Genomic DNA, 24,977 nt, shown 5'->3' with positions numbered 1-24,977 from the left:
ATTGCAATGTGGGCAAGCAATAAGCACGGTTATAAAATTGATGTTCTGTTTCGGATCCAACATACTGAATTTCTGTAGCATTCTACAGTGTTTCTTTCTTGGCTGTGTTTTTAATGCGTTAGAAGGAATCCAACTTTTCCTCTACCTAAGTACCGGTATGTTACCCCTTCATCAAACCTTTAAGCTGTATAATTACCTTCTGAGACATGAGTCATCTTGACTCTCTTAGCTTCCAAACTAGGTTCCCTCTATAAAAGGAGAATGGGATCTCTTTGCCTGCTCTTCTCAAGCCACTTTTCATATATAGGAAGAAATGGAGCTGTTTTGCATCTTCTCCCCAGCTTTACTTTTGATATTTTCTTTGAAATACTCAGCTGCAGCCCCGGCTCTTTTCGCATTGCCAAAAACATCTAACTGGAGTGATTTCTACATTGCCCAGGTTGGTAATGGTTTGCATGTTTTAATGATTTAGGTATACAATTCTAGGTATACATTGGGAAGCCGAAATCCTACTGAATTTTTCAACCAAACTGGGCTTAACTTTTAGCATAACTGAACAGAACAGAATAACAGAGTTGGAAGGGATCTTGGAGGTCTTCTAGTCAAACCCCCTGCTCAAGCAAGAGACCTATGCCATTTCAGACAAATGGTTCTCCAATCTCTTCTTAAAACCCTCCAGTGTTGGAGCACCCAACCTCTGGAGGCAAGTCGTTCCATGAATAGAATGGAATGGAATAGAAATGGAATTAGAAGAATTAGAATTAGAAGAACTTTATTGTCATTGTACAAGTACAACGAAACTGTGGATGCACCCCAGCAACTGTTCGCAATACAATAAAACCAAAGCACTTAAAAATGAAGATAAGAAAGATAGAAAGATAGTCTCCATTTGCAATTTGAGAGTACAATATCTACGAATATACACAAAATATACATCCAACACTGACTGTAACGCTTTGCCGAGTATAATACACGAGAGATGGATTGTACTGTCATATGTTATTATACATCTGAATGAGGTATTGAGATTTCACATCTTTTCACATCTTAATGAGGTAGTGACTTTGTGTTTATTTACAGTTCGGATAGCCTAGGGAAGGAAACTATTTGTTAGTCTAGTGGTGTGGGATTTTATTGACCTAAAACGCCATCCAGACGGCAGCAGGTCAAAAAGATAATTGCCAGGGTGTGAGGGGTCTTTTATAATGGCCTTGATTCTGCTTTGGCAGTGGGACCTGGCTAAGTCTTCCAGTGAGGGCAGAGGGCAATCAATGATCTTTTGAGCTGTGTTTATCACCCTCTGTACAGTTTTCCTGTCCTCAGCTGTGGAGCCTGCATATCACACACCCAGACAATATGTCAGAGTGCTCTCCACAGAGGCTTTATAGAAAGCTTTTTGAATGGAATGGAATGGAATGGAATGGAATGGAATGGAACGGAATGGAACGGAACGGAACAGAACAGAACAGAACAGAATAGAATAGTTGGAAGGGACCTTGGAGGTCTTCTAGTCCAACCCATTCTATTGTTCTAACTTTCAGGAAATTTCTCCTTAGTTCTAGGTTGCTTCACTCCTCTGTTAGTTTCCATCCATTGCTTCTTGTCCTGCCTTCAAGTATTTTGGAAAATAGGTTGACCCTCCTCTTTGTGGAATATATTGCTATCATGGCACCCCTAGTCCTTCTTTTCATTTAACTAGACACACCCAATCCCTGCAACCGTTCTTCATATGTTTTAGTTTCCAGTCCCTTAATCATCTGCCTAACATATACCAAAAATATGTTGTGCAGGTATCAACAGGACTTACTCTAAATGTTTTTTGTTCAAATGTTATGATAAACAAGTTGTCATTTTTAGATTCTGCCCTTAATAGCCCTATGAAGAAATTAGGGAAGATGTTTTAACTCTTTTAGATTATGTGACAATTTTTTTTCAATTCTGCTGTATAAATGAAACTCTGCCTTTCTATCCTAAATGATGATACCACTGTCACCATTTAGAAGAAGACATGTGGTTTTGTTATTTCCTTTTCCCATACAATTGGGGAAAATATGTTTTAAATGTCAACAGGGTCTTAAGTCTTAAGACTCAGGCTGGAAATAAAACGGAATTTTGCTTTAAATCTTAAGTATGTCCTTTATGCAACCTGCAACTATATGGATCATTAGAAATGTCAAGTTATTGGAAACTCGAGCAATAATTTCCATAACATTGTAATAACTGTAGGAAAGCAATTTTGGAAATTGTTAACCTGCATTAGAATGGCCATAACTCTAAATATTAGTAAGGAAGAAAAAATAATACCTTCCTATTTGCATGTTAAGATGTAAAGCTTTTATGCTTTGGTTTACAAATATGTAAATCATGGAATTCACATCACAATATAATAAGGCACATTTCATATGTTTCCCTTGTGCACATAGACACCAGACACATATGTCTGCTTGACAGAGTGATGATAGACATTTCAGTATTCTTGCAGCTTCCAGATTATCATCTGTTGGCAACTGATAATTTTGAGAGCTGCAGTCCCAACACATCAAGGAAATTCCAGGTTGGAGAAGATTCTCTAATAAATGATAAAATAGCCATGTAACGTGCTGAGCCACAATATAGTTGAGTTTTGCAAGTTTGTAAACCAAGCCACTGTGGCTAATGTATGATTATAATTTAATACATATTGCAAATCCAATGCATCCTTGATTTGTTTAATACATCTTGTATTAAGCAAACTATGGCTTTTGTTTTTTGCTTCTTCACTAAATGAAGACTATAAATGCGGAGATTAGAACCATCATTTTAAAAGCAACAAATTGTCATTTAATTAACTATATCACATTGGGCTTGAAAAACCTATATATGTATTTTATTTCTCAGTTATATATCCAGTTTAAATAGCTATAGAAGTATCTTTTTAAAGACTTCTTAAAACATAATCTTTGCTTCGAAACATCTTCTACAAACAGAATAAGGAGCTTTAAAGTTTCCCCGGCCACAATAAACATCTGAACAATTGAAGACAATATTCAGAGCACCAATTCACATAAACATTATATTGATAATGATAATGATGATGGTGATGTCAACCTTTATTATACAGAGAATTTAGCAGCTATTGGAATCAATTCAAATCTACTATTCAACTAGGTTTGGAGTTTTATTCCTATCTCATTTTGTAAGTTTTGTCTAATATTGTCAAGATTTAGTTTGAGGATTTCACTCTCTAATTTAGTATAGTACTTTTGGGTTGTTGCATTGTAACCTGATTGAAGATTATTTATAAAGAAGAAGGGTGAATGAATGAATGAATGAATGAATGAATGAATGAATATAGCACAATCATTATAGCAGACATGGATCTATACAGTATTTAAATGAGGGCTTCCTAATTTTATGCAAAGCTGTATATTTGTTTGTGATCTCCTCTTCCCCCTTTTTGAGGGGAGAGTTGGTGATGTATAAGAGGACAACTTACTCCTTTAGCTCTCTGCCCTTAGGAATACTTTGAAAAATATTACACACCAAAAGAAAGACACCCAGTTGGAGAAATGATCAGTGGCGGCAATTCCACGACAAGGAAAATCCAGCAGATGCAAGCTTTCTTTGGTTTACAGGTCACTGGGAAGTTGGACTACAGCACTATGGATATAATAAAGAGGCCTCGATGTGGAGTCCCAGATGTAGCAAACTATCGACTTTTCCCAGGAGAACCTAAGTGGAAGAAAAGGACACTGACCTACAGGTAATGAATTAACGGTCTCGAAATATTAATATTATTTGCTATTCTGCGATTTAGATGCCTTCTGTTTTTCCAGTAGTCTATACACTACAGATTATAGAGGTATGTCAAAATTTGCCACTTGAGAGAGGTGAGAAAATCTGTCTTTCACTTATTGGCTGAAGAAATGGTATATGTCAGTACTTAGGCCATGTAGGATTTTAATATTTCTCCTAAGACAGGGGTCCCCAATTCCTGGGCAGCACAGCTGGAGGTGAGCAGCAGGTAAGCAAGCAAAACTGAACCACCACCTCCAAGTCTGTGGATAAATTGTCTTCCACGAAACCAGTCATTGGTTCCAAAAAGGTTGGGGACCACTACCCTAAGATATGACCATAAGGGGTCAGACTTCACTAACAAACATACCAACTGATATCTATGGAGATTCTCAGTCACCAGGGGCATGGTTGTCCCAAAGGTGCTTTTTTCAAGAGGCAACTAGACTTTCTGGTTTTTCTTTGAAGACGTTTCGCTTCTCATCCAAGAAGTTCACTTGCACTACTCAGGTGAACCTGAGAACACAGACAAACCTCTAAGTGGCCTTAATGACTCCAGGAGGGTACTTCTTCTTCTATTGGTCTGTCCGATGTATGTGGCAGGGCATGATGTGCAGGGGACATCATATATGCCTTGGTTTTCCAGGTGAATTTCATCTTTTGGGTTTCTTAGGATGGTTGCTATTTTTCTGTCTGTTTTGAAGGCAGTCTTGATTTGATGCCTGTGTAGTATCTTACTGATTTTGTTTGTAGTACCTCTTATGTAGGGCAGAACAGCTGTTCTATAGGTCTATTCATCTTCTAGGTCTCCATTATGTCTCAGTGTGTTTTTGTGGATCAGGCCTGTGATTTTGCTTTTGTGGAAGCCGTTGGCTGTCAGTACTTTAGTCAGGGTGCATAGTTCAGTCTTTATGTATGCCTTGTCTACCAGGCATTTGGTTCTGACAATTAGTGTTTTGGCCACGGAGTTTATCTGTGCTGGGTGGTGGTGGGATTGGGCGTTGAGGTAGCAGTTGGTGTGTGTTTTCTTCTGGTATATGGTGTGTCCTAGTGTGCCATCTGTTTTTTTGTAGTACATCTAGGAATGGTAGTTGTTTGTTTGTTTCCGTTTCCATGGTGAATTTGATTTTTGGGTATGTGCTGTTTAGGTGTGTTAGGAAATTGTTTAGGTTTTCCTTTCCATGGGGCCAAATAACAAATGTGTTATTGATGTATCTTAGCCATAGTTTGGGTTTGTGGGTGGCATTGGCTAGGGATCTGGATTTGAATTCTTCCATGAACAGGTTTGCAATGATGGGTGACAGTGGTGATCCCATGGGGCTCCTTCAATTTGCTTGTGTCTTTGTCCTTTGTATATGAAATATGTGTTAGTTAAGCAGTGTTCTGCTAGTTCCATTATGTGTTTGGGTGGTTGGTATTTATTTTTGATGATTTCAAGAGTTTCTTTTATCGGGACTTGAGTGAATAGTGAAACTACATCTAAACTTACAAGCAGATCTTTTTGTTCCACATGTAGATCTTTGATGATTTTGAAGAGGTGGCATGAGTTTTGTACATGTGAAGCTGCTGCTTCAGCATGGGGCTGTAGCTGCTTTGCTAGGTATTTGGCTAGATTTTGTAGTGGTGCTCCTCTGGAGCTGACTATGGGTCTGAGAGGTATGCCTTCTTTGTGTATTTTGGGGAGACCGTATAGTTTGGGGCATCTGGAAGATTTTTCTCTTGGGATGATCTTCTGTTGGATCTCTTTGCTCATGTTGCTGGTTATGGAAAACTCTTTGCTGGAAAACGAAGGCATATATGAAGTCCCCTGCACATCATGCCCTGCCACATACATCGGACAGACCAATAAAAGAAGAAGTACCCAACTGGTTGAACACAAAAATGCAGTAAAAAAGCTGAAACACACTTCCTCACTAGTCCAACACATGAAAGCCACAGGTCATAGCATTGACTTCAATGGCACCAAAACCCTAGCCACTATAGAAAACCCCAGCTACAGAATTATCAGAGAAGCCGTAGAGATTGAAAAAAGACCTGAAAACATGAATAGAAGAGGTGACTCCACCAGACTGTCAATTATCTGGAAGCCTGCACTCACAAACAAAAAAAATCCCCACACCACAAGCCAGGCAAACACCTGGGCACAAGCAGACCCCCCCCATACCTCCAGATCAAACACACCCCAACCAGGCACCCAAATGAAACCTAGCTTCCTAATAAATGCTAGCCGTCCGTTTACCTGAAGCCAAGCCACACTAAAAGCCTCCAATACAGGAAACACAATGTTACCAGCCAATCAAGACAAAAAAAAATGCTTCAAAACAGACAGAAGATATTAGAAACACCAATCAAGCAGAACACAGCAAACTCCAAGACCAATAAACACAGACCAAGACTCCAAACTAATCAGGATGAAGAAAAAACCATTCTGGCACAGCAGTAGGCTAGCACCAAATTTAAAGCAGAAACGGTTGTGAAAGCCTGACTCACAGACGAACACAATACAGAAGCCTGATTATGGCAGATGAGATTCTGCTGAAACGTCGCTGCAACTTTAAAAGCACAACTATAATGAGGTGGGAAAATACCCGAACAAAGCTGAATACCATACATATAAATACCCGCGAAAACTTGACTGCACATTACATTCAATTTTCTTCGGACCAATGCCATCAGAATGATTGATTAAACAAAAATAACTCACAAATAACTAGAGCACCATCTACAGGATGCTTGAAAGTTGAAACCATCACTGCAAACTATCGTAAACAATTATGTGGCTTTAAACTATAAACTACTGTTTATAGGATTTTCCATCTATTAAATTTAAAGTGTTCCCATGCAATATTTTTTCCACAGATTTGTTTTATCCAATTTCTTTTCAAAATAAACAATACAGGTAATCCTCAACTTACGACTACAATTGTGCCCACAATTTCCATTGCTAAACATGACAGTTCAGCATATTTACCCCATTTTACGAACGTCCTTACCATTGTTGTTAAGTGAATCAGTTCAGTTATTAAGCTAGTAGCACAGTTGTTAAGTGAATCTGGCTTCCCCATTGATTTTGCTGCTTGTCAGAAGGTCACAAAACGGTCATAAATCATTTTTTCAGTGTTGCTATAACTTTGCACAGTCACTGTTTAGTGTTAATTGTAATTCCATGTTCCATAGTTGAAAATATTTTTTTTCTTCTCTGCCTTTTCCTTTTGCTATCTTCATATGCCTGATGAAGAATTCTGAAAACCTCAAGAATTTGCACTTCTAAATAAAAACCTTGCCTTGATATCCATTTTGGCTTTTTGCTCTAAGGATCACGATAGCTACGATTGCTTTATAACTGCTTCACGTCCTCTGAAACGCTTTCCCCTACCTGGCTACATACTGTCTCACTCCCAGCTTTTCATAGGTATATCCAGAAATAAATCAAGAGTTCTGGCAAATGTCTCAGTCATCTGGGACATGGTTGTCCCAAAGGTACTTTTTCAGGAGGCAACTGGGCTTTCTTGTTTTTCTTTGAAGATGTTTCGCTTCTCATCCAAGCGAAACATCTCCAAAGAAAAACAAGAAAGTCCAGTTGCGTCTTGAAAAAGCACCTTTGGGACAAGAGTTCAGGCCGTTCAAATGAATGTATAGGGTTATTGCAAGCTTAAGCGCTTTACAAGAATCTGACCTACTAATGGCCAAAGCAAATTGGACCTTCTTGGATGAGAAGCGAAATGCTTTCAAAGAAAAACAAGAAAGTCCAGTTGCCTCTTGAAAAGCCATCTTTGGGACAAGAGTTCAGGCCGTTCAAAGGAATGTATAGGCTTATTGCAAGCTTAAGCGCTTTACAAGAATCTGACCTACTAACGGTCAAAGCAAATTGGTGGTAGATAAGAATAAATGGAATTCCAGGTGAGCTGGACTTTGATCTCTTGTGTGGGCATGAAGGGATTTGAGACCGATGACCCATTTAATCCCTCCCTTGGGCTCAGCCTGGTCATCTCTTACATGTGCCTTCTTCTCCACAGAATAAAAAAATATACCTCTAGCCTACCTCAGGCAGATGTTGACAAGGCTGTGGAGATGGGTCTGAGAACATGGAGTGCTGCTGCCCCGTTGAGCTTCATCAGGGCAAAAACAGGAGAAGCAGATATCATGATATCATTTGAAAATGGAGGTAACTGTTCTTAGTCCTATCCGTCATACTGAATTTCAGATATTTGCCTTTGTTCTTAATAGACTAAGTTTATCCTGGGAAAGAGCTGAGAACATTTTCAGACAATGCAACTATTGAATTTACAAGCCCTTTTGGGTTGGAAAGGGAAAGGCACTTATGCTTCTTAGCCAAAAGCTATGGGGTGTCAAACTCGATTTCGTGGAGGGCTGCATAAAGGTTGTGTTTGACCTGGGGGGGGGGGCATGGTCAGATTGTTGTCACTCCAGTCGGGGGTGGCTGTGGTGGCCCGAGTGCTCTGCCAGTGAAAACGGGCTCCCAAGCTCTGCTTTCTGTTGCCACAGCCTCCTGCAACCCTATGCCAGTGAAAATGGGCTCCCAAGCTCCGTTTTCAGCTGCCACAGCCTCCTGCAACCCTATGCCAGTGAAAATGGAGTTCGGGAGCCCGTTTTCTCTGCCAGAAGTACCACGAGGCAGTCCTTTGGTGTTTCCAGGGCAGCCCCATGGGTCAGATCTAAGTACCCCGTGGGCTGGATCCAGCCCCCAAACCTTGAGTTTGACACCCCTGCAATGGCTGCTAAGGTGCAGGGCTGGTAGAGATACAGAAAAATATAAAAATATAAGTAGAAGATGAGGGGGGAAATTTATCTGGCTCCTATTTTGATAAGAATCTATCAAATTTCACACTTTTAAATCAATTTGTAAAGTGATCCTCCGTAGCCCTTTGAAATATATAGATAATCCTTGACTTACATCGATTTCCATTGTAAATTGTTGCAGTAGTAAAATCATGTGACCCGATCTCTTTTTATGATCATTTTTAATGCCATCATTAAATGAGTCACCATGGTCATTAAGTGGATTGTGTGATCATAAGGTGAACCCAGCTTCCCAAATTCAGCTTGCCTGTCTGAAGCCAGCTGGGAAGTTCAGAAGTCACGATCATGTGACCACGAGAGGCTGCAACCACAGTAAATACAAGCCAGTTACCAAGTGCCCCAATTCTGATCACAGAATTGATCTGGGGAGAGTGCAAATGGTCAGAGCATTATAACATCATACTGTTGTTAAACAAAAAGTTGTAAGTCCAGGAGTACCTGTATTAATTCTGCTAAGACTTATGACCACTACTGAGCCCCAAATTTCTCAATTGTTAAGTGAGACACGTGTTAAGTGAGTTGTGCCCCATTTTACAGCCTTTCTTGCCACAGTTGTTAAGTGAATCACAATCAGTTGATAAGTTAGTAACCCGGTTGGGAAGCACATCAGGCTTCCCCATTGACTTTGCTTGTCAGAAGTTTGCAAAAGGGGATCATGTGACACCAGGGCACTGCAACCGTCGTAAGTACATGTCAGTTGCCAAGCATCTGAATTTTGATCATGTGACCAGGCCACAAAGGTTGTAAGTGTGAAAAACGGTTGTAAGTCACTTTTTTCCAGTGCCATTGTAACTTTGAATGGTCACTAAATGAACTGCTGTAAGTCGTGGATTACCTGTACAGGGAGCCAAACAAAGAATTTCAACACAACTGTGTGTGTTATGAAGAAGGGCCTATGCTATTTCAGATGATACAGGGGAGCTTCTGTTTTGATTCAATGAATGCTAGTGGTAAAAACAAAAAACAAAGTTAAAGGCAACTTTATCTTAATTTATCAAGGATTGTCTTAAAAGGAAATGGCTATTTGGTCTTATGTCAAGTCAATAGTTTAAAGGTAAAGGTTCCCCTCGCACATATGTGCTAGTCGTTTCTGGCTCTAGGGGGTGGTGCTCATCTCCATTACAAAGCCAAAGAGCCAGCGCTGTCCGAAGACATCTCCGTAGTCATGTGGCCAGTATGACTAAACCCCGAAGGCTGTTACCTTCCCACCAAAGTGGGAAAAGTATTTTTCTACTTGCATTTTTACGTGCTTTCGAACTGCTAGGCTGGCAGAAGCTGGGACAAGTAACGGAGCTCACTCCATTACTTGGTGCTAAGGATTCGAACCGCTGAATTGCCAACCTTTCTGATCGACAAGCTCTGTGTCTTAGCCACTGAGCCACCGCGTCACTGATTTATTTGGTAGCAATTCTACAATCATTGCCAAATTTTATGGAACCTCTTCCCTTTATAGAATTCTAGTATACTAAGAACAGAAAAATTATTGTGCAGTTCAGACTATATTCCAACTCTCGTATTATTTAAAGGTCCCATTTTGTTTTTATATTCTGATAGACCATGGGGACTCCTACCCATTTGATGGGCCACGAGGGACCTTAGCCCACGCTTTTGCACCTGGGGAAGGACTGGGTGGAGACACTCATTTTGACAATGCAGAGAAGTGGACAATGGGGATGAATGGTAGGTATAAAACTGTACACTAATCTGAAAATACTTTGAAAAGGCAATTTGTTCAAAACCAATCCTCTGTATAAATAAATATGCAAGTGACTGTAAATGAACTGAAAAAGGATTTAGCTCTCAAGTCACTATGTATTGTGATGCACAGAGTTTAGTTCAACTGGAAAAAAAACTTTGCTTTTCAGCAGCTACAATAGGTTAGATCTTTCTTGATCTCTGGATACAGTACTTTATTTATTTATTTATTTATTTATTTATTTATTTGATTTGCCAATTGTTTACAAGATAATAAGTATAAGTGTATACATAGTTGTGAATACATGAAATGGGTACATATAAGAAAAATAAAAGAATAAGAGAAACAATAGGACAGGGACGGTAGGCACGTTGGTGAGCTTATGCATGCCCCCTACAGACCTCTTAGGAAAGGGGTGAGGTCAATAGTAGACAGTCTAAGGTTAAAGTTTTGGGGGTTTGGGGAAGAAACTACAGAGTCGGGTAGAGTATTCCAGACATTGACCACTCTATTGCTGAAGTCGTATTTCCTGCAATCAAGTTTGGTGCGGTTAACTTTGAGTTTGTATCTATTGTGTGCTCTTGTGTTGTTATGGTTGAAGCTGAAGTATTCATTGACAGGTAGGACATTGCAATGTATGATTTTGTATACCATGCTTAAGTCAGACCGAAGACGGCGTAATTCAAGAATTCGGCGTAATTCAAGTACTTCCCAACCATGGAAGATCAGAGCTATCAATTGCTTATAGGTGAATGGGTTTAGCAATCCCCTTAACATATGGCTTGTACTTCATGTATAAAAATGCTCAAAAGCTACATTTTGTGGAGAAAACAGCTAAATTACATGAACATTGACTTAAGGGGTCCCGGATGGTCTCTTAGCTTGGTTGTTTTCTTGCAGACATATCATTACCCAAACTAGGTGACATCCCAGCTCAGAGAACATTCATTTCAACCCTGACCTACAAAAATTCTTTTTCATTGGTAACAACGACTTACAAAGCTTGATTCTGCAGCAGCCCAGAATATAAATATCCTTCTTTTTTTAAAGAATTAGCAATGCCTGTGAAAATAGCATAGAATGTCATTCTTTTTTGTAAATTTGAAATCTTAAATTGCTGTTGTTGTTGACAGTCAATCATGCTAAGCATGGAATGAAAGCTCTAAATGAAAAGTAATTAATTAATTAAAGTTAACTCAGTTGTTCCAAAAAGAGAGGAAATATTTATTTTTGTATTTACTGTACAGTCCAGTATCCACCTCTGTTTGTACAATGGTATCATATGCAGTGTTCTGCAATATATGTGTGTGTGTGTGTATGTATAAGTATGTGTGTGTGTGTGTGTGTGTGTGTGTGTGTGTGTGTGTGTGTGTGTGTGTGTGTATATATGTATATGTATATATATATATATATATATATATATATATATATATATATATATATATATATATATATATTCTTAAGTTTTAGCGGTACTTACATGTATGGCCTTCAGCTTTGTTCGGGTATTTTCCCACGTCATTATAGTTGTGCTTTTAAAGTTGTAGCAAAATTTCAGCAGAATCTCATCTGCCATCATCACAATACAGAAGCCTGATGATGGCAGATGAGATTCTGCTGAAACGTTGCTACAACTTTAAAAGCACCACTACTATGACGATATATATATATATATATATATATATATATATATATATATATATATATATATATATATATATATATATATATATATATATTTTCTTAAGTTTTCATGGGTACTTACATGTATGGTATTCAGCTTTGTTCAGGTATTTTCCCACGTCATTATAGTTGTGCTTTTAAAGTTGTAGCAACATATATATATACACACATACTGCAGAATATTGTAGCTGGAAAGTGTATCACCAAATTATTATAGGACAATAAAGGACAATAAAGTTAAGACTATTGGCTTTTAGCATTTAACTCAAGTGATTCCTAATTATCACAATCAGTAGCAAGGAATCCAACAAACCTATAGCTATTACTAATATTAACATTATATTTTGTTATAATATAGGATTCAACTTATTCACTGTTGCTGCTCATGAATTTGGCCACGCATTGGGCCTTGCCCATTCTACCGATCCGTCATCTTTGATGTATCCAACCTACAAATATCAGCATCCCTTTAGTTACCGACTCCCGAAAGATGATGTGAAAGGGATTCAGGCATTATATGGTAACACATATTGCTTTTTCTTTTTAAGTTTTCCTCTTAACATTTTAAATTCTTTAGATTTAATTTATTTACCTCCTTACAACTAGTTCTTCTTCTTCTTTTTTTAGTAACTCATGCAAAACATTTGCGTTCTTTATTTGTGCAGTGCTGTCTCTAAAGTAGGACATATTAATATTAAGTAAGAGATGTGGTGGCTCAATAGCTAAGATGCTGAACTTGTCAGTCGAAAGGTTGGCAGTTCAGCAGTTCAAATCCCTAGTGTAATGGAGTGAGCTCCCATTACTTGTCCCAGCTTCTGCCAACTTAGCAGTTCAAACGCACATAAAAAATGCAAGTAGACAGTGCCAGTCAAGCTGGAAAATAATTTTTTTGTAGAATTAAACAAATGTATATCTAAATTTATATGGCAGAGGAAAAAACCCAGAGTGAAATATAAATTATTACAGGATGCCAAGAAAAAAGGAGGATTTGGCCTTCCAGATTTTGAATTATATTATGATGCTGCTATAGTAAACTGGCTTAAGGATTGGGTTAAATTAGAAAATAGAAGGTTATTAGTAGGTTTTGATCTCCAACTTGGCTGGCACGCCTTCATGTGGGATGGAAAATCTAAACAACATTCATATTTCCAAAGGCACCATGTTTAATATCTGGGGAAAGATTTAAAAAAAACACTATCCAAAGGTTCCATTGTGGCTATCTACATTGGAAGCAGTCACACATCCAAATGTATTGGGTTATGAAAATATTGTCAGGTATAAAGATTTATTATATGACACTGGAGAGCTTAAAAATAGGAACCAAATACAAATTCAAGGAAAGGAGATGGCATGGTGGCCCTTTGCACAAATACAAACCCATTATAAAAAAGATAGAGAACAATTTGGCTTTAATATGACCCCACAAGAATTAGATAAAATATGGCTAGGAGAGGAAAAGAAAACAATTGGTAAACATATAAATATCTTTTGGACTACAAATTAAAAGAAGAAGCAGTCACAGAATCTATGATAATTTGGGCTAAAAATGTGGGTCATAGTATTGAATTAGATAAGTGGGAACACATCTGGCAAACAAATTACAAATTAACCATGTCAGTCCCATATAAAGAATACTTATATAAAATGGTTCATTGCTGGCACCTACCTTCTGCAAGACTAGCTAAGATGTTCCCCAACCTACCACCCACCTGTTGGAAATGTAACTACGCACAAGGAACATATTTTCACATGTGGTGGACGTGCCCATGTGCTCAGAAGTTTTGGAGAAATATTAGAAATTGGATTTTACATATAACAAAAGAAAATTTAAAACTTGAACCCGAAACCTTTCTGCTAAGTATGATAGATTTAAACATGGAGAAAAAATATCAATATTTAATTTTGCACATCATAACTGCGGCCAGAATAACCTACGCACAAAACTGGAAACTGTCTTCCATTCCTTCAGAGGATATGGTAATTAAAAAAATACATGAACGCGCTGAGATGGATAGCCTAACCAAATTGTTAAAAAATAAACAAGATAGTGACTATTATGAAATATGGAACGTTTGGTATGAGTGGTTAAAGAAAAGGTAATATTTGGATAAGTTATAGAAATGACAGAAGACATGCATTTAATCATAAACTATATAGAGAAATTAAAAACTTTAAAAGAACAAAGGAGTTATTATAACAAGGCTGATCACGTCAATGATAAAGATTAAAAAAAAATTAACCATTGCTCAATATATGCTGTAAAATGTATATATGTATTTATATATGTGTGTGTGTGTATTGATTTGTCTGTTTTAAATGTGTGTCAAATAAATGTTTTTTCTAGAATAAAATTATTAAAAAATATATTTAAAAAATGCAAGTAGAAAAATAGGGACCACCTTTGGTGGGAAGGTAACAGTGTTCCCTGCGCCTTTGCCATTTAGTCATGCCGATAACATTCCCAAGAACTGATCTTGTGCAAAAATTCTGGAATTCTGTTTCAGATTTATGCTATTAAATGAGACAATTACTAAATCCATTTGGCAATCTCTTGATAATTCAAGAGATTAACATACAGATTCAATATATTTATATATAATCTAACATAAATTCTATATGTCATCTATCTATCTCAGGGGTGGGCTTCAAAAATTTTAGCAACAGGTTCTCTGCCCGGTTGATGGATGGGCGTGGCCTAGTCAGCCTCTTGCATCATGGGGGGGGGCGTTTTTGCCCTCCCTGGGCCCCAGAGGCTTTCCTCAAGCCTCCGGGAGGGCGAAAACAGCCTCCCTGGGTTCCGGAGGCTCTCTGGAAGCCGAAAATAGGCCCTTTCCAGCCTTCTCGAACTTCCAAGAGGCCTGTTTTTCACTCTCTATGATCCTCCTCGTGTGCCCTGTACTTAGCTGTATCCAAAACGGGCCGCGGGAGGGACAGGGGAGGCAGCCAAGAGTAGGATTTGGGGGTTCTCCAAACTGTGCAGAATCTTACCTAGAGGGTCTCCCAACCCCTTGCAAACTCTCAGCAGCCCACCCTTGATTTATCTACCTACCTACCTACCAACCTATCTATCTATCTATCCACCCATCCATCTAAGTTTGGAGGATCACAAACGTGAATGCATAAATAATACACATATCAGCTACATGCTAGTCTTACAATGAGTTTTCACTCCTTATTCAAAGAGAATCTGTATCTTCTTCTAGGGCCAAGGGAATTTGGATCCCGAAAGCCTCAGGTTTCACGTCAACCTATTTCCAAACTACCAACCCCATACAATCCAGATCATTGCGACTCCAAATTTTCATTTGATGCTGTGACAATGCTGGGGAAAGAGTTACTTTTCTTCAAAGACAGGCAAGTGTCTTTTCTTTATCCAAGGTCCCAGTGACAGTAGAATATTACCAGTTTGATTTCTAGAAGAGGAATACGGTCCTGTTTTTTTTTTAAGGAAGGCCAGTTTCTAGCTGTATGAACCAGATATAGCCATTTAAGTTCAAATTCCCTTTTGGGGAATAAAGGCAACATCCCCTTTGACAAGATTGTTTCACACACAACTCTTGGTTCTGAAAAAAAAAAACATCTAAAACTCCGCTCTTTCAGCTTCCTGCTGTGGAATGACTCAACAATTTTGCCATTAGACATGACTTCAATGGTGTCTAGTAGAGAAAAAGGAGCGGGATACACAATGACTCACATAAAGATGTTTTTTCTGTGCTGCCTGTTCTCACACTTCTAGAAATAAAACATCAATAAAATACAGAATCAAGCCCTTAAAAGCAATCAATGCTATTACTAAAAACTGTGACTAAAAACTGTTGTTACAGAATATCCCCCCCTGAAGAGTATTGTTTTCACCATTTTGTAAAAGGCCATTCAGCATATCTATCTTGGGCAGGTAAATTGATCCAGAGTAAGGGGGCTAATGCTGAGAATATCGTTCTCTGGGTCTCAGCCCCCCAATCTCTATCTGACTGGATCCTGGAGCATCCTCTCCTTACTAGATTGTGTAGGGCAGATAGATTCTATCTGAAAAAGGCAATCCATAGAGGAGTTTATAGGTAAGCAGCAGTCCCTTGGCTCAGAAATCTACTATCAGTCAAGGCTGGGTCTGCCGGACAAGTGTCATTCAACTGACTAGCCAATGCTAGGCCACATTCTAGGCCAAGGGTGTCAAACTGGATTTCTTTGAGGGCCGGATCAGCACTGTAGTTTTCCATGGGCCGGATGGGGAAACAGCCTGGACGGTCTCCTGCAGCATTTTGCACCCCTCCTCCCCATGCCCCATTTTGGCTGGCAGAGTGCTGCAGGAGGCCGTCCAGGCCAAAAACGGGTCTTTGCTATTTCCAGGCTGGCCCCACAGGCCAAATTTAGGCACCTCACAGGCTGGTTCCGGGCCTTGAGTTATTCTAGGCCTTCTTCAGCTTTGTGTCATGTTCAAACGCAGCCCTGCACAAGACAAATTGCAGTAGTCTAAATAAGAAGGTACAAGAGTATGAATTATTGTTTTGGCATCTCAGCAAAGTGTTCATTTTCTAGATGATAACATGACCATTTTTTTGTCTGTGTTGTGTGTGTAGTCTGTGTAGAGATGTGGGTGGATGAGTACTATGGTGCAATACTAGGAAAATAAAGATAAAACAATCCCAATCCCCATTTTTCTCTGAATTTCAATAAAGGTCTTGGGGGCAAGGGCAAGGAAATTACTTTTATTTGAATCTTTCTGTTATTTTTCATCTCTAATTTTCGACCCCTCTTTTTAAACCAAGACAATAGGTATAAAATTCTGCCTTAATACAACCAAATTAGAATTAGAATTTCTTTGTTTATATTGGTTTTGCTTGCTTTCATTTTATTTTGGGAACTGCTTTGCAACCAAAATTATTGGTCAGAATCATCTTCTAGTAGTGAACCGAAATCCTAACTTCCCAATGTTAAAACTTCCTTCAAGGTAAACAATAGACAACACATTGTTTATGAATACCATATCCTCCGGACACTTCCTTTCCAGACTTCTTATTTTCCCTCAATTTTTAATAGATATGAGGGGTGGATTTTGACCTCACCCTACTGTTTCCTCAGTAACATTTTTAGAAGTGGTTTGCCATTGCCTCCTTCTTCCTAGTGCTGACACATAATGACCAGCCCAAATTCACTTCTGCATGAAGCAGAAGTAGAATTCTGGTTTCATACTGTATATATAAAGGGGAGGCAAAACTTGAAATGCATAGTTGCATCTATCACATTGGCCTTTTGGCTTCTCTCTGGATGCCCCTAATTCTCATATTGGTTAGCTAGGTGGTTAAATGTGTATTTGTGATTGATCAAGCTCAACATAGCATCTATTTTATGAATAAGCAAGCTTCCCATAGAGTTCTTTTGCAAGCTCATCACCATGTCCTGCCAAAAGTCCCAGGGGATGTTTGCTGTGCAGTAAACATCCTCTTTCTTCTTCTTCTTCTTCTTCTTCTTCTTCTTCTTCTTCTTCTTCTTCTTCTTCTTCTTCTTCTTCTTCTTCTTCTTCTTCTTCTTCTTCTTCTTCTTCTTCTTCTTCTTCTTCTTCTTCTTCTTCTTCTTCTTCTTCTTCTTCTTCTTCTTCTTCTTCTTCTTCTTCTTCTTCTATTTCTCCCTCTCAACAGGTACTTCTGGAGAAGGCAGGCTCAACTCACAAGCCATGTGCAACCACTCAGCATTACCAGCTCTTTTCCTCAGCTCATGTCAAATGTGGATGCAGCCTACGAAATAGCTGAGAGAGGCATCGCTTTTTTTTTCAAGGGTCGGTTAATTTTGAAAACATTTGGAGTTGTTTTCTTAGAAAACTTGATCTGTGAATGCATATTCATCATTTGTGTAATGGTAACCTTTAACCAAGGTTCTAGTTTACCTTAAAATCAGTCTTGGGTGAAAGACTGCTATTAACTATGCTTCTGCCCCATATAATTACCAGGCCTGTACTGGCAGTACAGTGGACGCTGAGATAAAAGAAAATTTCTACTTGCCGTTGCTCTTTTTCAGTCACAAGCAGGAAACATTGCATTTCCCTGATGAATTATGTTCGACTTATAGACAATCATCTAACGCTACATTATTTTGAAGGAGGTTCTGGAGAAAAAGTGTCAATAATAACGAAGACTGCTGTTTTGCAGCAATCAACACCCAGATTAACCCCAAGATTAACACTAAGTCAGGGGTGCCAGTTGCAGCCCATGGAGTGTTTAGATCTGGTCCATGGGGCCACTCTGGAAAGAGCAAAGGACTGACCCACAGTACCTGCCAGTGAAAATGGAGCATGGGAGGGCTGTGTGCAGCCCTCCCAAGCTCCATTTTAATCTGCAATGGCCTCCTGCAGCCCTCTGGCAGCAAAAGCAGAGCCCGTGAGGGCCACATGAGGCCTTGCCAGGCTCCATTTTCACTGGCAGAGGGCTGTCACAGCCAAAAACGGAGCCCAGGAGGGCCACACGCAGGCTTCAGGATGTCAAGCTGGCCACACCCATCCTGGCCACACCCACCCCAGCCACACTAACTTGGCTCCCCTGAGGTCAAACACAACCCTGATTTAGCTCTCAATGAAATTGAGTTTGACACTCCTACACTAGAGTGTTAAGAGTGTTAACTAGACTGTTAATCAAGCAGTAAAGAATACCCCAATCAAGGAACTACCCACTTAGACAAACAATTGAACAGTAAACAACAGTCTAATCAAGGAACTATGAAGAAGAAAACAGTACCTCCACCAGTACCTACACCAGAGCAAGCTTTTTGTATATAAACCGAGAGTAAGCCCAACTCCCTTCTAGCTGTGATGGTGTTACTGAGGGTGTTGCCTAATGAAACAACTGCAAAGCAAAAGCCAAACCCAGAGAGCACAAAGGAGCCCACTATATTTTGATGTGCTTCTACTATTATGATTGGCCGCACAGTTAGCCAGGCGCTTAGACTGGGTTTGATATTTTTGTCTGCTTAGCGAGTCTTTCCCAAGGAGCTGGGCTAGGCAGAGGTTGTGGTCTGATAATATTAAAGGAATCATTGAGTCATGGTGCTGCAGTGGTTGGAGTGCAATACTGCAGGCTACTTCTGCTAACTACCTGCAATGTAGCAGTTCAAATCTCACCAGGCTCAAGGTTGACTCAGACTTCCATCCTGCTGAGGTGACTAAAATGAAGACCCAAAATTGTTGGGGCCAATAGGCTGACTCTATAAACTGCTTAGAGAGGGCTATAAAGCATTATAAAGCGGTATATAAGTTTAAATGCTATTCTTATTGCTATTGCAAAATGTAAGCTGCTCCAAGTAAAGCTGCCTTTTGTAATTGACATAATAGTACTATTAATAATTGTTGTTATTCTACTTTGCATCATTATTTGAAGTTGCTTAGTGTGAAATTTGTAAAAATCAAAACTGCAGCTTAGAAGACGAGGGTGCCACCAACATCTACGCCAAAGGGCACAATTGTTACTCTGTTTTTAACACCTTGCAATAGGTCCGTGAAAGTTTCAGTTTTGTTCAGACTGAGTCAAAAATTGTGAAAACTAATCATGGCAGATGATCACACAGGTTTGAATTGATTCCAGAGCAGTGAAGAAACTCTGGGTGGAAGTGCTTGAGGATATCCTATTAAATATTAGAAATTCAAATTACTAGTGCAAGGTTATGTAGGGTCATTATATTTATTCATTTTTATTTATTTATTTTTGCCAGGTCCTCATTATTGGACAACACAGGGTTTCCACATGCAGGGTCCTCCTCGGTCTATCGCAGATTTTGGATTTTCTAGAAATGTGCCATACATAGATGCAGCTGTCTACCTGAAAGATGAAAAGAAGACCCTCTTCTTTGTAGAAGATGAATTTTACAGGTTTATTGTCTCCTAATAAAAATAGCTTTTAAAATAATCATGAAATTTTGTTCCTTAGTGCTGAACGAGGGACCATGGGGAAAATATTTTCTTGTTAATATTACTTAATATTGCCTCAGCCAGTAAAAGGGATACCCCACATCTATTTTTGCCAACATACAGAAAGGTGTGGTTGTACCCTTAATTACACAACTTTTACATTTCTCATTGTGATAGGATCGTTTCTTTCCTGACGTGCCTTGAAATTTCTTCTTTCTTTATCAGTTTACAACTGGGAAAGATGCATACGTGTCAAATACAGATTTCCTTACAGGAATCAGATTGAAACTGGATTTTTCCTGGATTAATTACTTATGAACTGAGCAATCATGTCTTGCCAGAAAATATGTTGAAATAGCATAGGAACATGATTTTAATCAATGAGTAGCATTTAAAAACTTGGCCCTAATAAGCAAATATTGATTCAGTTCCTTTTGCAAAACCTTTCACGTTAATCAAAGATGATGTTCAAAGAAACAGACAGGTCATGCCACAAGTGGACAAATGCAGGGCACCAAATATCTAATTAAGATTAGTGAAAATAGAATTAAGAATTAAGATCTATTAAGAACAGATAAAGGTAAATATTTCCTTCACATACACATACATATTTGCTATAATTCTCTGCTTGGAGGTATGATAATGACTAAGATGCTATTGTCAAAAGTTGTGCAGATTCAAAGTGTGTATATTTAGAAAAAAGGCAAAGGCAAAAGGCAAAGAAAAAAGACTTAATTAAACCCTGTGATATTGCAAGAATTATAGCAAAATTAATTTCCAAGTTCACCACAACCGTTATGTAACATTTATTTCAAAACATTACATCTATACATAGAACTTCTTCGTTATAATGTTCCTTTTTTTCAAGCTATGATGAAACAAAACGAAAGATGGACAAAGACTCCCCAAAGACCATTGAGGATGAATTTTCAGGAATTAATGGTCGAATAGATGCTGCTGTAGAAGTTAATGGTAAGTATTTTCTCTGTCATGTGATTTGTTTCAAGCATGTTTTTAAAGCATTCTTGTTAAAAACTCTTGCCATTTAATTTTTCTGGATGTTTTTCATGACATCTTTGTTTTTGATTTTCAAATCGTACTTTCTTTACATCGTACATACATTTACTCTAGAGTATGTATTTTTCTCATCCTCCTTTTATTCATGATATAATATTGTAGAGTAATTAGGTCAATAGGCCAAACTCAATGAATTAGTTATTAGACAGGGGAGGGCAGGGGGAGGACTTAAAAATGGATTTCCTATTCCCAAGGCAAGTCCAAGAACTGCCCATGATAGTTGGGATTGATTGATGATTGGTTGGTTGATTGATTGGTGGATTGGATTGATTGATTGATTGATTGATTGATTGATTGAATGTATAGCTGTCCTGACTTACAAAGACCTACAATTAAGTAAGCAGCAAGCTATTATATATGGGAAAGGAAAGAGAGAGAATGAGAAATGTACAAAAGATGTTGAGACTCTAGAAAGATTGCAGAGAAGAGCAACAAAGATGATTAAGGGACTGGAGGCTAAAGCATATAGAGAACAGTTGCAGGAACTGGGTATGTCTAGTTTAATGAAAAGAAGGACTAGGGGAGACATGATAGCAGTGTTCCAATATCTCAGGGGTTGCCACAAAGAAGAGGGGGTCAAGCTATTCTCCAAAGCACCTGAGGGCAGGACAAGAAGCAATGGATGAAAACTAATCAAGGAGAGAACCAACCTAGAATTAAGGAGAAGTTTCCTGACAGTGAGAACAATTAATCAGTGGAACGACTTGCCTCCAGAAGTTGTAAATTCTCCAACACTGGAAGTTTTTAAGAAGAGATTGGATAACCATTTGTCTGAAGTGGTGTAGGGTTTCCTGCCTAAGCATGGGGTTGGACTAGAAGACCTCCAAGGTCCCTTCCAACTCTTTTATTCTATTCTAACTAACCAACATACAAAAATATATTCAAAACAAGACCAAAACAAAACAAAGCAGTACAAGGGGGTTCCAAAATCACTCTGTTCCCCAAGGGAGAACAACCACTTCTTTATTAGTTTCCCAAATGACATATTCTGGAACTCACTGTCCCAACACAACAGACACTCCATCAAAGAAGGCTGATGGAGTAGCAAAAAAATGCCTTTAATGTAATTAAAATTCTTTTGGTTTGCGGTTGTATATTCCTTTATAAATTAAAAAAAATGACTTAATAGAGTTTGTAGATAGAAATATCATGACCCAGTATTGTATAATCTATGATAGATTGGCTATATCCCAATCCTAATAAATAACAAAGTCTGCACTAATATTACTGTTAATCTTCTCATCACTCCTTATCACCCATCCCCTCCCACTTGTGACTGTATGACTGTAACTTTGTTGCTTGTATCCTTACGATTTATACTGACTGTTTCCTAGTATGATTTCATTGCTTATTGTACCCTATGACTATTATTAAGTGTTGTACCTTATGATTATTGACTCTTGACACGTGTATCTTTTCTTTTATGTATACTGAGAGTATTTGCACCCAGACAAATTCCTTGTGTGTCCAACCACACTTGGCCAATAAAGAATTCTATCTATCTATAACAATAGACATTTCTTTGAATCTGTCTCTTCCTTTTTTTTTTTTTTCCTTTTTTTTTTTTTAGGCTTCATTTACTTCTTTTCAGGCCCCAAAGCCTATAAATATGACAGAGAAAAGGAAGATGTGGTTAACGTTGTGAAATCCAGCTCTTGGGTGGGCTGCTGATCTAAAGTGACCATAAAGAGGATGACAAATGAGCCAGCTGATGCAGAAACCAAGGCATGATCAACCAGAAGGAAAGAATTGCAGTCCCTCTGGTTTTATATTTAGAAAAATGACTACAGAGCACCGTGTTGTAGCTCAAATCCAGTGAAGAAAAGAAAGCAAAAGAAAACAATTCAAAGAATAGAATTTCAGTAACTATGATCATTCCCAATTCAGAGATGGCCAAATCAATTGAATACGTCATTAGAAATCCTTACCTGATACATTCAGATAAAATGAAGAAGTGATAACATCTGTATTTTCTTATCAGATGCCGTTCCCTTGCTTCTATGCCTTTTCTAAATAGCCCCAGGTGATTATGTTATGTTTTTATCCATAATTCCTCATCAACAGCATGTATTAATAACACAATCCTCCAGAGGATATGATGTGGCCAGTGTGTACCATTGTTGGTTTGTGACAGAAGCCAGAGTAAGGGACATTAATGACAACAGTCCTGCAGCTTTCTTGGCAAGATTTCAAAGTGGTTTGCCATTGCCTTTTTCCTAGGGCTGATACAATGACTGGCCCAAGTTCACCCAGTTGGCTTCATGCCTGGATAGGACCAGAGCTCAAGGTCTCGTGATTTCTAGCCTTAACCACTAACCAAATGGCTCTTCCCCAATTCATTACCTGCAAGAAAATTTTGGAGGGTGTAAGTATTCCTCAAGAGAACTGTTTTGAGCTTTGTTTTTACAGTTTTAGAGCTATGCTCGACTCCTAAGAAGATTGTAAACTTCTTGATTCTAACAGGATATTATGTTTCTTCTGAGAACAGGTAGAACAAATACCATTTCTTGTCTGGAACCAATGTACTTGCTTGCCTTTGTGTTTGAGGAGCTGTAAACCCTTCCAGTGGTGCTCCTTTTCCTTCCACGAGTAAAAGAACATTCAAGGAGGATTATTTGTTGCAGGAAAGGGTTTGTGTGATTAATCTCAAAGCCTAATTCTGACATTTTTGCTGTTTTTGATAGATGTGCATTTTGGGGCCCACCAGTTAATCTACTTAACCAAAACTGGTACAAGTTTCCAAATTAGTCATGAATGTTTACAGAGTTGTCCACAGGGGGAAATGTCAAAAATTCAAGATGGCAGCCACAACCATGAAATCAAAGCGCCACTTTTTATACGTGCTTTAAAGTATCTAAGAATTTAATCATTATTATTTAATCCTTATTATTGCTCTCAAATTACAGAACAGAGAATAACAAAATTGGAAGGGACTTTGGTCTTCTAATCTTCTAATCCTCTGCTTGAGCAGGAGACCCTATGCTGTTTCCGACAAATTTATTTAAATTGTCTATTTTGTATTTTATATTGTTCTATTTGAAGAAAAAAAATCTATTTGAGGATAATTTATTGTAGATAAATACTGAACAAAAATAAACAAACAAAATTACACGAATAAACTATCTGCAGAGTAAAAGCAATGGTCCTTAAATGAGATTTAATTTAACTATATCAAGCCTAAATTAAATATATAATAACTTTATATTACTATATGGATACCAAAGGCCAAACCTCATGTTTGCTTTTTAATTTGTTTTTGTTTGGTTTGAGGGTTTGTTTGTTTGTTTCTGAATATCAGCTCCTGGAAAATAATCCACTAAAAATAATGACAGAGGTTAGAACTATGAAGTGGGTGGGGGGAAACATATGCCTTGTGAACAACTCCTGCCAATCAAAGAAGTTTCATGACAATTGTGAATTTGGGACTGTTCTGATATAGAACCAATACAAAAAACTACTTTGGAAAGGGAACAATTTGAACTATTGTACAATCCCATGAAAGCTGTGTTTTTACTGTATATAAAATATTGTTTTATAGATCATCATTTACTGGGTTATTGTCGTTTATTTTGGTTCCTTTTTCTTTTCTTTTTTTCAATTTTCCTGTAAAGAAATTAGAACATTGGAATGGTTGCTCCTTCCTCCCTTTTCCCCAAAAGCCCCCTAAAACGATCTCTCTTCTTTCTTTCTTTGCACATAAGGGCAGGCAGAAGAAGGCCCTGGCCCCCCCCCCCCCCCCCCCCCCCACCGTTGCCCCCCCCCCCCCCCCCCCCCCCCCCCCCCCCCCCCCCCCCCCCCTCCCCCCCGCCCCCCCCCCCCCCCCACCAATGATCTGTTTGAAGCTTGCGTTCTGCCCCCCCCCCCCCCCCCCCCCCCCCCCCCTTCCCCCCGTTCACAAAGAATTGATAGATAATTAAACTATGTGATTTGCCCCAGTTCCAAAAGCCCCCCCCAACCCCGCCCCCCCCCGCCCCCCCCCCCCACCCCCCCCCCCCCCCCCCCCCCAGGCCCCCCACCCCCCCCCCCCCCCCCCCC

General features: G+C 38.8%; 1 protein-coding gene across 2 annotated transcripts; it reads left to right on the top strand.

Moving 5' to 3' along the window:
* Positions 1 to 275: 275 nt before the first annotated feature.
* MMP20 (matrix metallopeptidase 20) lies at positions 276 to 23,105 on the top strand. 2 transcript variants are annotated; one of them, XM_087966200.1, is made up of 10 exons: positions 276 to 439; positions 3,615 to 3,742; positions 7,791 to 7,939; positions 10,150 to 10,275; positions 12,333 to 12,494; positions 15,178 to 15,328; positions 17,611 to 17,747; positions 19,670 to 19,826; positions 20,734 to 20,837; positions 22,513 to 23,105. In XM_087966200.1, the coding sequence occupies exons 1-10, from the start codon at positions 314 to 316 to the stop codon at positions 22,611 to 22,613; spliced, it is 1,341 nt and encodes a 446-aa protein (XP_087822326.1). In that variant the 5' UTR covers positions 276 to 313; the 3' UTR covers positions 22,614 to 23,105. The 2 variants fall into 2 exon arrangements, with proteins under 2 accessions (XP_087822326.1, XP_087822325.1); XM_087966199.1 differs by having other exon boundaries at positions 3,498 to 3,742.
* The last annotated feature ends 1,872 nt before the right edge of the window (positions 23,106 to 24,977 follow it).

The sequence above is a fragment of the Notechis scutatus genome, chromosome 5 (assembly GCF_049901735.1).
Source record: "Notechis scutatus isolate UNSWTSFEM ecotype Mainland chromosome 5, rNotScu1.2, whole genome shotgun sequence".
In the NCBI taxonomy this organism is placed as follows: domain Eukaryota; kingdom Metazoa; phylum Chordata; class Lepidosauria; order Squamata; family Elapidae; genus Notechis; species Notechis scutatus.
Note: the sequence above shows the minus strand (reverse complement) of the source record. Positions and strands in the feature narration are given on the sequence as shown.

What these genes read in the sequence shown, in the direction of transcription:
- MMP20 (XM_087966199.1), top strand. Translation starts at nt 314, where the DNA reads ATGGAGCTGTTTTGCATCTTCTCCCCAGCTTTACTTTTGATATTTTCT. An exon ending in GTGATTTCTACATTGCCCAG is followed by an intron (nt 440 to 3,497) that starts GTTGGTAATGGT and finishes CTCTGCCCTTAG; the next exon opens with GAATACTTTGAAAAATATTA. An exon ending in GTGGACAATGGGGATGAATG is followed by an intron (nt 10,276 to 12,332) that starts GTAGGTATAAAA and finishes GTTATAATATAG; the next exon opens with GATTCAACTTATTCACTGTT.